This window comes from Camarhynchus parvulus, chromosome 3 (genome assembly GCF_901933205.1).
Source record: "Camarhynchus parvulus chromosome 3, STF_HiC, whole genome shotgun sequence".
In the NCBI taxonomy this organism is placed as follows: domain Eukaryota; kingdom Metazoa; phylum Chordata; class Aves; order Passeriformes; family Thraupidae; genus Camarhynchus; species Camarhynchus parvulus.
Genome location: NC_044573.1, coordinates 83,866,636 through 83,883,180, shown reverse-complemented (window position 1 = coordinate 83,883,180; position 16,545 = coordinate 83,866,636). Strand labels below are relative to the sequence as shown.

Genomic DNA, 16,545 nt, shown 5'->3' with positions numbered 1-16,545 from the left:
TAAATGCTTATTGAGAAACAAATGAATAAGATATAACTGAATATGAGAAGACATGAATGTTAAAACAAACCAATTTTATTATCATTCCTGAAGCTTTAATAAATGTGTTTCACAACAAATAGCACCTCTGTTAGAATAAAAACCAGAACAATTGATTATCAAATAACCCCTGAACTAAGTAAAAGAAAAAATTCTAATCGCTGTCTCCATATCCACATGATTGAAGTTTTAAGGCTAAGAGATTCTTAATTCTTTAAATACTTATATGTGATATAATATCAAATTACGTTGATGAAATGCAATTCCAAGTATTTTAGAAACAGAGGAGATTAAACAGTTCATTTTACCTGGCCGCTCCTCAACAAGCACTGGTTCAGATATTTCAGATGACTTGCCTATCCCAGCATCATTCACTGCACGAACTTTGAAAACATAGGTATGACCCTCATGTAAATCAGTGACCTTAAACAAGATAAAGGGCAAAGCCAATTTAAAAAACAATCTCAACTATTTTGTTTGCTCATATGAAGACATTAGCAGAAGCTGAAGTTCAAATGCATATCTTTTTTATACTCAATCAGAACTTCTAGTACTCAGTTTTATATTAATATTATTCAATGAAAACGTTACCTTAAAATAGCGCTTTGAAGTAGGTTTTTCATTAGCACTGATCCAGTCTTCTGTATCTACTTCTTTATAGTCCACTAAATACCCAGTAATAGGGCTTTTGCCTTCATACACAGGAGCTTTCCACAGAAGAACTAGTGATGTATTTCTAACTTCACATATCATGAGATCATAGGCAGGACCTAAAATATTTCAGATATTGGAAATTCACTTCAACATAATAAAGTTTTGCAAGCTGCTCCAGAAAAGGCAGAAATGTATCACTTTAATTTTGACTGTATCTGCTTTCAAAAATCTCATCCTTTACAATACATCTGGTATATGTGGTGTTTAGACCATTTCCCCCTCATGGCTGTATACAGCAATACCTGCCTCAAACAGTGAGTGACATTAGTATTCTGAAGCATACTTGCTTAGCTAGATCTCAGTAACTCTATTTTAAGGTTAAGCTAATCATGTGGAAAATCCATGCAGTTTAAGATTTTCCAACAAGAAAGAGAGGCTTCTTGTCTATTATTTAACTCACCAGCCTCACATCAAAGTTGCTTCACTGAGCCTGATTCAGGTTCATAATTTAACATCAGGTTTTTTATCTTTTCATTGCTATACATGAGCCATGATCTTTCCAAGCAATCCCAAAACCAGTGGCACCAAGGGGCTTTGGATCAGGCTTCTTGTTCCCTGACAAAAGAATTTTTATTGAGAAGTGGACAGCTGAGAGGAACTTCTCAGGATGAATGATATCTGTTAGAAGAATTATTAAAGCCAAAAATATCCTGATACTCTACAAATAAGTGAGAGTTTATGTTTGCAACTACCAGGTTATGCTCTTCCTACTATATTTTCCTTCTCCTTCACCTACCTGTTGAAGTACCATTCAGTCTAACTTATAGCAATTATTTTTACTATACTCTTGATATTTATTTACACTAGCAAACAAATATAAATGTAAAGGCATAATTATATAAGTTTCCTACCATGGTCAAATTATATTGCTTGTTTCTTGTGCTTTAGATCTAGAAAGCTGAAGATTTAACTTGAGACTTAAGGATTTCCTCAGTTTTCAAGATATTAATTTTCCCTACAACACATCTTACCATTTAAAATAATCACAAAAAGGAGTGGAAAGCCTGACAAATAAATCTAATTGCCATTCCAGCCTACATGATTTTAACCAATGATGAATGAACATAAAATTTGTAAAGGATGAAATCCAGCAAATATACCAGGGAAAGGAAAAAAAATAGAAAAGTTTTTCTCCAAAGTGGATAAACACATTTCAGAAAATAACCTATTAAATACCTGTTTCAGACCTTATAAGGATAAATATTAGATTTCTCATGGAACTAATGCCATTTTCAAGGAACCTAAAGTGTTCCCTCAGGGCTCTTTAAAATCCCAATCTGAATGTCCATATATCTACAGATAATTGAAAATACACTATCAAATGGACCTGTTAGAAATCTAGACAGTAGAAGGAAAAATGTAATGAAGCAGGTTCTATTCTGAGGAGTCTGAGACCCTAGACATTTCTTTTTATTTAAAGCAATGTAAGATAATCCATTAACTACCATTGCTAACACACAGAAACTCACAGACACCTAAGACTAAAGTTCTGTGGAAGGATGAAATAATTATGGACTCTGGGAAAAGAATCCATCACTTATGCTGGAAATCCTGCAAAAGGTTTTGGCCTTTCTAAGGAAACCTTCCTTCTGTATCAAAAGGTGGAAGAATATTTTGTTGACACTGGGAGTATATTGCAGTCACATTACACTAGTCCTGAGTACCTTTAGTAAGTCTGGGAAGAGGGTCAGCTCTTTCTCCCAGTCTTAATTATTTCTTTTCATTATTGCTGAACCATTGTTTAAAAATATATTTTAAAAAAGGCTTGTGAAATATTTAACAGGTTCAGAGATTTGAGGGTTTTTGCAGGGTGGGCAGTGTTCTTTGCTTGTAGTGAGTTTTTTTAAGCAGGAGGAAAGCAATACTGTCTATTCAACTCACAGCATAATGAGAACAGTGTAATCACCCAAACACTAAAAAGGTCAGATTGTTCATTATGAAAATTTCACTCTTTCCATTTCCTGAAAACACATTTTATTTCATTTCTTTATCTGTCATTTAAAATGAAGGATAATTTTCACTTCTTTACACACTGCATAATTTCAATTTTGTTTTGAAAAAACTGTAGAGAGCATAAATTGTAGCTAATTTCTTTAAGCAAAATAATTGTTCAAATGATGATGCATTTACACTAAATATCACAAGATTATAAGAAAATGTAATTAAAGTGAGTAAAGGTCAGGAGATTAACCCTTTTACTATCAACATTTTGGTCATGTCATTAAATCCATATGGTAAGATTTTTGAATTCTGAAGAATTTAACTAGAAAACATAAAGACAAACACCTTTTCAGCAAAGAATATGGGCATATAAAGGAACTACTTGGAACTTAATAGTGTAGTTTTTGTTTTAGAGGGCAAAAAGAGCGGGATTTGTAAGCAGGTTAATGACCTGCAGAAATTAGAGTTACAGGTGCTCTACTCAGCATTGAAAAATACTTATTTGGAGTAGGGTTTCCAGTTTGTGCACTGCCACTACTACTGTAGGTTTGTTAGCACATTTTTCTAATGCCTGGCTAATAACAATCTCTGAGGCAACACCTAGGTACAATCCAGGGGAAACACACCTACATGGGCACACTATTGGAGAATATAAGGCTAGCTGTGCCACTTGTCTCTACGTCAAGAAACAGAAGAAACAGACCCCTCTCATGTGTTATTTATGACCGAAAGCTAATGTAGTTTTGGAGTCTGAAACTCCAGGAATATTCTTAACAGACTGCTTTTATGGTGCAGAGATATTGTACAGTGTGAGGTGGAGCTTGTAGGGCTTCAAGAGGTAATAGAGATACAAACATAGACCAACATTCTTCTGAGCTGGTGAGAGCAGGGAAAGAAAGGGACATTCAACAAGCTAAGGAAAGGTCATCTGTTCCCCAGGAAAGAGATGTCATCATTGGAGGTGTGGCCGTAACTTTTAACACATCTCAGAAGCAAGGGCAATCTCAACAGGAACTATGGAAGGAATTAAGCAAAATATATCCTGCAGAGTTTGGCTGGAACTCCATGGCTGTATTTTAAGGACTTTGAGATTCATGAAGAACTAATATACTTACCAGGTTCTGGCATAGTCCAGGCTTTACACTTAAAATGCTCACTGGGATCTGAAGGTTGACCTATTCCAACCAGATTTGCAGCAGCAACTTTGAATTCATAGAAGGCATCTTCAGTCAAATCCTCTACCTTTTTTCATTTGAGAAAACAATTCAATATATCAAAAGCCATGATTTATATTCATTTAATAAACGCTTGGTTATAAACATTAGTTAATTGATTATCAGGCCTTACTGCTGTGCTGAAGGGTCTAATTTGAAGACTTTACTCTTGAACCAAACACACTGGTGAGTTCTGTATTATATGTTCACGTTTCAGTCACATAATCCTCAGAATAACAGCACTCATATTTTGGCATGAAAAGTTGTAAGAGTTCAGAGCAAAGATTCAAGGAGCCCAGTCAATGAATGACCACTAGCAGATACTTACAGGGGAGTGTTCTAAAATTAAATACCTTCCTGCATTGCTTCTGAATGGCTGTTCATAAGCCACTCACTTAAGCAAGAGTTAATTTTGTGTTTTGCTTAAAAAGGTCACAAAGGACTGACCTAGGAAGAAAAGGAAATTATAGGAAAATAAAAGAAAAAACAATTAGTTCCACAATGTTCTGATATGACTCCAGGAAAGAGCCTCTCAGTAGTATTTTGTGGCTTCTATGAATCTTTCTCTTGATGTTCCTACCATTACAAAGTGAGAAAGTAAGCACTGGTACTGGGATGAGCAGAATTCATAATAATCCTCTGCAAACATCCCTGGTAAATGAACTCTGATTTATCTAATGAGCCCATCCCCACACCAGCATCTCAGATTTTGAGATCAAAGTAGAGGACTAAAAGGCATGAATGTCTTGATATCCAGAACACCTCACAGCAGCAGCCCTCTTCCATCCTTCTTCTTTCAGAACATCTAAATACAAAAAAACAAGTCTTCTACACCTCATTCGTCTGAATAATTTTCCTGCAGTTATATTTAATCATATGTCTCAAGAGAGACAGCTAAGAGTGGTACTCCTAGTGGAGATACCAAAGAGTTTTAGATTTTTGTGAATAAATAGTTGTTTTTGAAAATGTGAGATAAAAAAGGATTTTGGTGTGATTTTTTTAATGATAAAGAACATGTGATGGTAACAAACATATGGGGTAGCATCAAATACAAGACCAAAGCAAACAAGGTAACACAGAAATAGCAGGCACTAAAATAATTTAGACAAACTTTCCTGAAGACAAGGAGCTATATAGTTTGACCCAAAAGATAGAAAAATAGATCAGTCTGTAAAAATGACTTTGAAATCCCAGGTTATTAAGGGAAAGAATATTTGTGGGGCTCCCATAGAATTATTTTATCAGAGAAGATTAAACCTTTAGTGATTTCCCAGTGCTGTACTGAATATCTCAGGCATTCTCTGTTTGCAGTATGTCATAAAATATTCTGTGCTACTAAAAGCTGTCTTGGTTTTGTTTACCATCAGTATTTCACATTCTAGCCATTCAAACTAATGTACAAAGATGCACCTTTAGGCACAAATACAGTTCCTGGCAGGACTGACACTTAAACACCTAGTTAAATTCCCAGGGTAAGCCCTAATTTACATTACTCATTTATTTACAAATGCATTAAAAATAAAAATATGTGGAAAGCATTGTTTAGCACTGCCCTTTCATGCCTATCCTACCTGTCCTTTTTTATTTCTCACCATCCATGGTCGATCAGCTGTGTCAGAGATGCCACTCATAGAATCAGTCACAAGCACACATGCATCTGAGTATTGCTTCCTGCCTTCTGTGCATGAAACCTTCTTCCTCAGCTCATCTGCATTATTATCTTCTACTTAAGTGTCAAATACCTGCAAGACTTACTTCTGTCCTAAGGTTTACAGGAAATTTGCTGACTTGCAGAAATAAAATTTAAGTATTTGTGAGTAAAATATGATTGTTTAAATTAATTTAAAAACATCACATTGATTGATTACTTGCTATATCCTATCTCTCTAACTTTTCTCTGTGGAAGTTAACATCCAAATTTCCTTATTTTAAGAAACATTACATGAGTTGCAAGTGCAAGCAGAAGTAATTTATTTCAAAACTGTACTCTGTGAAGGAGGTAACAAGACATAATGCTGAGTACATTAATAAACATGCTTTTTCAGCTGAAGGCAGATTTTGAGAGTAAGAACAGAGACAGTTATATTTTTTCTCAACTCATCTCCATTTTGTTTGCAAGTCCTCAGTCCTACAGAGAGCAGTTATCTGTCCTGCTAAATGCTTCCATCCTTTCTCTGTATGTTGTTATAGTGGTGATGTATATAGTGACCATTAATGAAAATAGCTTGGGGAACAGTTTATAGCTCATTCCTCTTATTCCTTGTGAAAAATGTGCTTCACACTTTTCCCTCCAAAATTTACTTATCTCAATGGTCTTATTTGTATTAGAATTTCACAGTAGGGGATGGCAATGATCTTTTAGCCCAGGTGTAACACTGCTGCACTCCGAATGGAAGCACCTAGTTTTGTTGAAGTAATTATTTAAAGAATTTCTCTGTTAAAAAAAGCCAAAGGAAAAAAATTCAACCACAAAAATATAATGAGCAGAAAATACTAACCGTGTAAATCGTCCGGGTAATAAGGGAAGAGTTGACTTCATGCCAGTTTTGATGGTTCGCTTCCCGTTTATCTATATAATAACCAAGGATTGGTGAGCCTCCACTGTATGTTGGTGCTTTCCAGCCAAGGGTCATTGAATGCCCATCACAGTTCAAAAGAGTGATACCATGAGGATATGAAGGACAAGCTACAAGGAAATAAGCAACCTGAGAGTTAGGACAGAGTCTAAAGCACTGTAGTGTAGAAGCTGCTTAGCATTTTTGGTATTGCTTCTGTTTTCTGCAGCATACTGTTCTCAGCTGCACAATGAGAGCAAAGTAATTGTAAAGTTGCTAACCAACATTCATTTTATCACCAGATATAAACATGGAAGGTTTTAAAACATCTGCCTAACATTTTGCCCTCTCAGAAGGTAGCAAGGAAGAATACATGATCTTTGCAGGGAAATAGTAATGCCAGAGTCTCCAAACCAAAAATTATGCTAAAATATTTAAATGGGTCAGAAGACTTCTTCCTAGGAAGAAAAAAAAAAAAAAAGCTGCTCAAGTACTTATGGGATACAGTAAAAATCATCCAGTAAAAAAAAGAGTCTATAAACTTGAATGAAATTAACTCATGTGACTGACTGATCTATGGCCACCACAGTTTTCCTGTACTGTCCTGACATTATATGCTCTATTCAGACTGTGACTGCTTTTTGACCCAGAAAGAAGATATTTAGACTTTCAATAACTTAACCTAGGTTGAGGAAGAAAAGTAATGTCCTTCATGAGGTTCCTTGCATGGGTTTACTCCCTTCTGTAGCAGAAGCAGAAATGTCACCAAGGCACCTTCCTAGGGATGAAGAAAACCCTTTTGCTGAGCTTTTTAATTCCCTCCTACTGGCAAGCACCCCTTGTAGCAAGAAATTTTGCATTTGTCATCCATAATTGAAAGTCTGCCCAAAGATACCCCTTTTTGACACTGGAGTGCTTCAGTCAGTACAGCTAAACACCTGTCCCTAAAGCTGATCTGATACTTTCAGTTGAACTACCAGTATAACTTGAGAGAATGTAACTTACCTCATTCAGAAGAGAATACATTAGTACAGTCCCTGATCTTGTAGCTGTACTAGTGGTCACCATGAAAACCAATAGCAATCAGCAGAGCTGCCCTTTCATAGTTTTTTTTTCAGATATGGTGCTATACTCAGAGGTCACAAAATGTGGCCTTTGTATTTACTGCCACTTCTTGGTAAATAAGAATGACTGTAGCAAATTTCTGTAAATAATCTTAAAGTAATACCTGTAAATAATCTTAAAGTAATACTACAGAAAGATTCTGGCCATGCTAATGCTAGGTCATCTATAAATAGTCCTGCTAAATTCCTGTAAAGGCTACAAAAATGGATAAAAGCTGTCCACATCCCATAAGTGTGTGTAAGATCCACATGCTCTGTGTTTGATGATATACCCCATGCAACCCTCATCTCCAAAGCACACAGTGACAAATAGGTGCAAGTGCATTTACAACATTGTGGTGATAGATGTGCAAGTGTCCATGCACCACCTACCAATATGAGACACACTTCCTCCTAAAAAAAGTCAAATAGAGTAACTTTGTCAGTAATATACAAATTTACTTTCTATTGACTACACTGAATTATAAATCTTTTAGAGAATTATTTCTCACAAATATGTCTACTGGTTTTCTCCAAAAGGTTGAGGGCACTCTGCTGGGGAAAATGGATTCCATTAAAAATTTTTTCAGTGTGGAGCTGACACTGTCCCTTAATTCAAATTGAACCATGATAGCCCAGACCTGTGTATTCTTTGTTGCAAATACTAATTTAACCCTTCACTCAACATGGACCGTTCCCACTGAAGGCTGCACAACTGACCTTACACAGAAATTTTGTTTGTGGGACACCAGAGGAGGTAGACTGTGCTCCAACCTGGAGCAAACAAAGGGGATTTTCTGTTTGGTTAAGTTACACAGTAATAACTTACTGGAACTCTTCTAAATGGAGCAGATACCGTGCTAAAATGTTTTGCACCACTCTAGGTCACTCAGAAACTAATTGTCTAACTTACTCAGTACTTAAATTTCTTTGATACAGCCTAGGAGTAAAAGGCAACTGGGCCATTAAAGTTCATCTTACCCAATATTTCTAACAGTCTTTATAAATAACTTTTTTTTTTATAAAACAATGTCTTTTCTTTAGAATAGCCACATGCCAGAGAATAGACATTCATTAAACAGATGCGCATGATGGCTGCAAGGTATATCATTATAGTAAATCAGTCCAAAGGAGGTGATTGCTGAAGATATGTCACTCATTTGGGAAAGAAGAAGCTGAGTTGCACAGAATCACACTTACTAAGGGCTGCCTGCACTGTTACAGCCTCCGACTCCTGTGAGTTTTCACTCAATCCTAAAGCATTCACAGCTTTCACACGGAAGACATATTGCTCTCCAGTTTCCAAACCATGAACAACAAACCTGGGTTAAAAAAGACAGCATCACATATTAGTGTATATTTTACAGAAATCATTCTATGCTGTAACATTATATTGTTGTATTAATTAAAAAGCTTAACTTCATGAGTGCTTCACAAAGGAAAATATTTCCAAGAGGGAAACCACAATAAAAGGCATGATGTAGTACAATATAACTGGAAGGGACACTGTAGCAAAAATCACAGTACTCATTAGATTGTTAGTACTGATCTGGCAGGTGAAGTCAGATAAAATATATTATATTCCCTCTGAGCTTTGTCTTGCTAAATTCTAATCTATTCTGGGAAAGAACTGTATTTTTCACTGTAGTTTTATCGTCATTGTCAAAAATAGTTTTCAGTTTTGATCTGAGTTTCTTAGGTAATTACTGTACTAAATAAAATACTCAGAGCTATGCTATTGCAATATATGGTCAAGTATGAAGAAATGAAATTTTTTTTCTTATTTTTGTGCTTTCTCAACCCCCTTCGACCAAGAATTAATCTCTATTGTTTTTTAATCAAATTTCTTGACTACTTGAAAAAAGGACTCATCAGAATACAAAGTCATTCAGCTAATGACTGTCATAATACACTAAACAATATGACGTGCTTGTTATAGAAAATACAAACTAAAATTCTAATTTTTGCATTTGGTGATTGATTCCAATAAGAATAATTATGATTTTCACAGAGGAAATTGCTTGAAGAATCTCATAATGAAGTTTGATATCTTCAGGAGGGAGTAAGAAATCATCAGAAATTGAAACAGTGCTAGTGTCATGACAAGGGAATCAGAAACAGGGTCCACTGTTCTTTATCCAGAGATGTAACAGATCAGGGAGCTCTGATGTTTCTGGAATGGGACACTTGGCTTTCCTGCACAATAGTGTCAGCTGCCAAAGCACTTTTGCCACCATATTTATAGCAGAAATGGCCTGACCTTTTGCTCTGTTATTCGTGGACTGTGATAAAGCTTTAGAATTCCCCCTCCTTTCTCATACTCTTCCTCATCAGGTCTATTTACCCCACAACATAACTCATACTTTAAAAGGGCATATTTTGCACTTTCTCATGTCCAAGACACTCAGAATGTTTCTAGAGTTTGCTTTTAAAACTCAAAGTCATGGAATATAAAAATGTATGGAAAAAAAATCAAAAGGTGAAGAGAATTGCTCTGCAATTTGGAAATCTTGGCTCTGAGAGTCTGCAGACTGTTTTTCTTCCCATTCACTCAACATTCTCCTTCAATTATAATCCTATGGCTTAGCACATAAATTGCCATAAAAATATCCTGCAGTTTTCAAACTTCCCAAAATACAGGAACATTATCAATACCTGTTATATTTAATAGGTTTATGGTTACTGGGTTCCCAGTGGTTTGATCCCACCACAGAATACTCAATGTAGTAGCCATATAAATCCTCTTCATGTTTTGGTTTATCCCATTGAACTACAACGGATGTTTTTGTATTCCTTGTGGCCACCACCTGACCAGGTGCAGATGGTAAAACTGAGAAAAAGAAATAAAACATATACATATTAGAAAATACATAAAAATAAAAGTTATTTGAACTAGATGAAACACTGTATAATTTGATCATATTTAATCACTACAGCTGTAACTACTCCTACCATGTTAATATGATATGTATTTTAATATATTTCTTTAAATCTGGATACCTATATGTGTGTGTGTATACAAATATACTTTTTTCTATTTTTTTCTCAGAATGCTATGTGAGGTTCCTTACCTATATTATTTTATACAGGTTTTATGATAGCCAATTATAGGACCACAAATTTTCAAATATGAGTGTGAAACTCAAATATAAGTTTCATATTTTCAAATATGAAAATCTTCACTCACTAATTTCTCTCTCAAATAAGAGGTTGATGTATAGCCTATGTCCCTTTAGCATTACTGTGCCAGTAAGAAATGCACATAAACTATATCATGAGGATTAAGAAATACTGTCTTACAGTTAAGTAATGATAGCCCCAATTCCAAAAATATGAGCTTTTCAGGATAACTTTAAGCATATATTTGAATGCCAAAAGTTTATCTAAAAGTAGCTAGATGAATGTCATAGAAGCATAGGAACACTGGTTGGAAGGGATCTTTGAGGATCACTTAGTCCCTCTACCCCATCACTGAGAGTGGGATCCTCACCAACACTAAACTAGTGTGTCAGTCACTGATTTGTACAAGTCTTGAAACCTTCTGGCAATGGAGATTTCACAAGTTACCTGCACAACCTTTTCCAGCACTGCACTCTTGCCCGCTGCACCTCTCTCATTAAAAGAGTATGTCTAGAATGAATTTACTAAGCTACAATTTTTGGCTCTTGCCTCTATTTGTCATTTGACAATGCTGAGAAGTTTGACACCATCATCTTTGTAAGTTTTAAACTAAATAAACACCTCTCTAATCCTTCACATTCTCTAATCCCTTGGCCATACAGAAGACCTCTCCAATTTACAACCATCCCTCTTGACTAAGGAAGCCAGAACTGAGAAACAGCACTCCAGGATCAACCTCAACACCATCAAGAAAAAGAGGATAGAGCTTTCTCCAATCTGTTGACTACAGTTCTCTCAATGTACCGTAGTATGCAGTTTACTTTACGTGCAAAGAAAGTTCATTGTCAGTTTACACCGATCTAAACAGATGAATGAGCATAGATAGAACCAGAAATATTGAGATCCAAATGGAAAAAAAAAATCTTAGTAAGAACAAGCACACAGTCTGTACACTATAAAATATCTATCAGAGCTTTCACAATGCAAGAAACTAGAGCAAGATCTCAGCCTAACACGACAGATTAAGAGAAGCACCCAGTACTTGCCTTTTGAAGATATTTTAGTGTCCTCAGATTGATATTGCAGAGAACTGCAAGCATCATGAAACAAAGGCAGCATGTTTTCCACTTAGTCTTTCAATATTAAAAAAAATTAATACTTACATACTGCTATACGTTATGCAATAAATTTGTAAGATCAAATGGATTCAGTTTGATAAAGGTACCTACATTTATGCTTTTATGTCTATCTACAAGCACATATCCTTGAGCTGCCACTATAGTCAAAGAGATAGGGCTTAACTCAGTCACACAAATTATTTTAGGGCCAGTTTGGACCATCTGTCATTTCTTCATGGTGTTGTCAGATATGACTCGGGAGATAATACCTACAGTCCTCTGAAATGGCAAACTGAAAGCATTTGAAAAGGATGTCTCTTTGGCCAGCTAAACTGAGCCCTCCATCAGTGCTCAGTAGGGTCCTGAAAATTATTCTTTTCACCCCAAAACAAACACTCTACAGCTGGGTGACATGGGGCAACTTATGACAACATCAGTCAGCTTATATTCCAGGCTCCAATTGCCAGAGTCAGAGCAGAAGCATCTACTGCATGTGTAGATACCTACATGGAAACACCTAAATTGAGATTTTAACCTCAAACTCAATACTCTTTACCACTCAATTAAATTGCATCATTTTAAGTATCATTTAGGATGGCCTAGGATGCCCCAACCATTACTTAGTTTCTGCTCATAAGGTACCAACAGTCACTGTGTAATGATTTCTGTCCCCATGAAGGTGCCCCAGTCACCCTTAAGAATATCAAATGACACTAAGTTCAGGCAACTAAAAGGAGCCAAGTGTTTCTGATATATTTTAGCTCAGGTGGCAAACTCTGTCTCTGAAAACAGTGCTGAAGTTTCTCTTTAAAATAGACTCTTCTGCATTGTGCTTAATTTAAAGCTGTGAGTTATGCAGAAGGTGTTGTGTTAACCCCTAAGGGATAGCTTCTTTTCTGTACTAAGTGCAATAAATACAGTGGTTTTCTTCCCTACTATGGGGAATGTTGAATGGTTTAAATAATTTATATGCATTAATGAGACATCAAATCAAGAATATATGAAAGCAAAAGATGCTTTTCTTTGTCATGTAGTCACAGATCAAGCTGAAAGTATGGATTATATTTTTTAAGTATGGTATATCAGATACTGTAAATATTTTGTATATTACTAGAAAGTGTACTAGTAAGATATGTGCACTTAACGTGACAGTTATTAATACATCAAGCTGTTGTGTGTGGCTTCCATAAAAGTGCAAAAACAAAACAAATATTTCAAAAACAAGATTAATAGCCACTCCCTAAATTTTCATTTGTATTTTTGAATGTGACCCCAAGATAAACACTTCATTTTCATTTGGAAAATCACCACTGAATATGTAGTTGTATCTTTCCCTGAAGTCTACTCATCTGTATGACAGAGGAACAGTGCACTAGCAGCAATTTGCAACTCAGAATACTAAGAAAGAAATTAAAGGCTACCTTATCTAGATGAAACTGTAGGGAATTAGGAAGTATATAATTACCTGAGCCAGCAAATACAATTATCAAAGTTAGTGATTAACCTATTTTTGATGTCACATTAATAGAACACTAAAGAGTGAATAACTAAAAATAATTTTACTGATTATTGTTTTCAGTACTAAGGCTTGTGATCACTAGGAAAATTCAGGGAAGTCTCTAAAATTTAGCATCTTGGTCTTTTTTAAATCCTTCACAGAACTGAACACAAATAAAGTCAACTACTATTATTATAGTTATACTCTAATGAGAGTTGTCTATTTCCAGTTTGCAAAATATCTATTGTTTTTAACATTAATGTCTTGCAATTAATACCTTACCAATAGTATCTTGTGGTTGAATAGGTTCTGTGATTTCAGATGGATCACTGATGCCATTTTTATTTGCTGACAACACTCGGAAAACATATGGTTTTCCTTCTGCAAGGTCAAACACTGCATAGCGAGGAGATTTTACTGCAACCTGTGCATTGACTCTTTGCCAACTTCCACTGCCAACCATGGACTACAAAAAACAAAAAAACCATGAATCATTTCTGTGAACTGTCAAAAATTGAACATATTGCTGTATTGCATCCTGTCATGAATTTATTTAAGAGCTATGAGAGAAGGATCACTCTCAAATGCCTGACTTAAACATATGCAAATTCTCATTGCTGCTGCATTCTATTACTCTACAAAAAGATCTGAATAGCTCACTGTCTCCTTGCCTGTCTCGACTTCAATACATGCACACTTGTATTGAACATACAGCCAGCCTTCTTTTAGGGCTGTGACTGTCAACTGTGATTGGCCCCAAAGAATTGCTTTCATGTCCTGCAAAACTCACATGAACACCTAAAGGTTTGGAGTCAAGCAAACAAGCCCTAATCCAAACTCTGCAGAAAGGTAGGGAGGGAAATGTTACTTTACTCACAACTTTATTTATTCTGTTGGGTAAGGTCATGTCCCCTAAAAGCATTCATCAAATAAAGTAATTACTTTTGTGTATTCTCAGTGCAGCAGCTGAGCTTATCATCGCCACAAGTGCACATGGAGGAGAGCCAGAAAATCCGTACTCTGAGAGAAGTCTGCTGTCCATTCGATTTCCCACATAAACTGTTGACTCTAACCAAAAATTAGTCATGGAATCATTCAGAAATTTCAGTAAAACCCAAGTACCTAATAAATAGATTGAAGAAAATTTCCTTGGCACATAGATAGGTGCATAGAAATTATATGTTCATAAAATTTTGGAACAGAAAGTCTGGGAGCGAAATCTGATAGACTCTGTGAACTTCTTAGAGGAGGAACAGTGTTTCATGGGTGCTTGGAAACTACCCTGTATATAATGACACCTACAATAGACAAATAATAATAATAATGTAAACAGCTGGAGTCCATACATCAAAATCTTTCTCATAGGTACTGAACCCACCTAGTGTTCTCAACAAAAAAAAAGAAATATAACATCAATTTTTTTCATAATAAAAAGCTGTAAAATATAAAATAAATATTATTTTGCCATATATTTTACTTTTTGCCACGAAAAGCATAAATTTCTTCTTTTCACAAAGAATCAGCATAACATTTTTTTCTGTGGTTTGATTTGATTTATCTGTTAAAAAAGTATTTCAAGAGAACAGAAAATTCATTTCTATTTTGTGTCTCTTGAAAGCTTTACAAATACATTTTTATTCTTCAGGATGGAATCTTCTTTATTTAAAATAAAATAGTTAGAAACTGTTGTAAATTAACAGATGACAGTGGAAAGCAAAAAACAAACATTCACCCATGAACTGACTAAGCTGTTCATAGATATCAGTTATTTGTGCAAAAATATTTTAGATTCAGGTATTAATTAGTACAATGAAGCTCTCTTTTCTAATAATAGCCTTTTAGTCCTCATTCTCACTTTCCTTCAGTAAGTCTCATGTTTAAATGAGACACTTTTTTCCATCATTGTCACTGCTGTGTACTGTTTCTGGAGCTATATAAATTTATTTGTATAAAACAAGCAGATAACGTATCTTTTCCAATTCATTCTTAGAATGAAATTCATCCAGCCAGGTGTAGGTGTCCACTCAATGGAAATCTACCTCTGAGCTTTTTATCTGGGCTATTTCTGCATATTCTGGAACTAATAAGGTGTTTCCATGAGAAGAGCTGGTTCAAAATCTTTACATCAATATTCTTGAAATTTATAGATAAGCAAAGACATATGCAAGTAGGAATAAATGCAAGAAAGGATTATATTTTATTACATAGAAAGAAAAACTAGATACTTTTTTCTATAAAAATTGTCATTACTTCTTTCGAATCTATATGGCAGAGTGGGAGAAATGGTCATGCTTGCTGGAAAATTTAACCAGTGAGTGGTGTTCACTTTATATCAATTTGTTCAACATCCAGCAAGTAATGATGATGAAGAGTGTAGAAATGGCCTATGGAGTTCTTTTGAAGTGGAAGGGTTTTTTGTGTGTCTCAGAGGGAAAAGACAAGCTGGGGGGCTGCAAAATGAGGAATGACATGAACAGGACAGCTGGGGAATAAATTGTGGAGGAATGTGCAGAATTTTAGATGTGCAAAGAAAAAAACTGGCATAGTAAGGGCCTGAGAAAAGGCTGTTACAATATTCATGGTGCAAATTGAATGTGTGGCAGTTTTATGAAGAGGTTTAGCGTATGTGGAATGGTAAGAGGGTGCATGTGCTAGAGGTATAACTCATAAAAACTAAGTATAGCTTGACCTGTGTTTTAGAGGTCAGGTATGAGGCCCATTTTACCTACAAGGAAAACTGTAACAAGTTGCTCCAACCCAATATAATTTAGAAACATGGTTCAGGGGGAGATTTATCTAAATTTTATTCACTCAGGTGGATGAAGAACAAACCTCTCCTACTGTGAACACTGAATTCCCCTTTCAATTCAAAGAGAGGAGGAAGGCAGCCATGAAGAATACCAGGGAGCAGTGAACTTGAGACAGGCATCTGCCTCTTTGCTGACCTTACAGGAGATAAACTGGAAATGTCAGTGTATAGTAGATGCTGCCATTAGCCTGCATGAAGTCAGGATCAAATTTTGAGTTACTGTTTATTCCTTGCTCTATCACAAAACTAACAGAAACTTCCCTTTTTTACAGAGAGATTGAAAACTTACAATTGTGCCTGTAGGATTGTGAAAACTATAGATGTTTCTTTTATTTATTTTCTTTTTTAACTGCTACATACATAATTATTTGTTCCCATTTAGACAGCTGTAAGAAAATAGCATAGGGGAATCCTTTTCTCTGGTCCTTGAATTT

The 16,545-nt window shown here is 35.4% G+C and overlaps 1 protein-coding gene across 1 annotated transcript in view; it reads right to left on the bottom strand.

Moving 5' to 3' along the window:
* Positions 1-16,545, bottom strand: part of MYOM2 (myomesin 2) — a 76,846-nt gene that overhangs the window by 24,396 nt on the left and 35,905 nt on the right. Inside the window, exons 16-22 of the mRNA XM_030945190.1 lie at positions 13,585-13,768; positions 10,222-10,396; positions 8,767-8,888; positions 6,407-6,594; positions 3,810-3,936; positions 631-809; positions 348-462 (exon numbers count right to left, since the gene is read on the bottom strand). Of these exons, the coding sequence (XP_030801050.1) occupies positions 348-462; positions 631-809; positions 3,810-3,936; positions 6,407-6,594; positions 8,767-8,888; positions 10,222-10,396; positions 13,585-13,768 (1,090 nt within the window). The remainder of the gene's footprint in view (positions 1-347; positions 463-630; positions 810-3,809; positions 3,937-6,406; positions 6,595-8,766; positions 8,889-10,221; positions 10,397-13,584; positions 13,769-16,545) is intronic.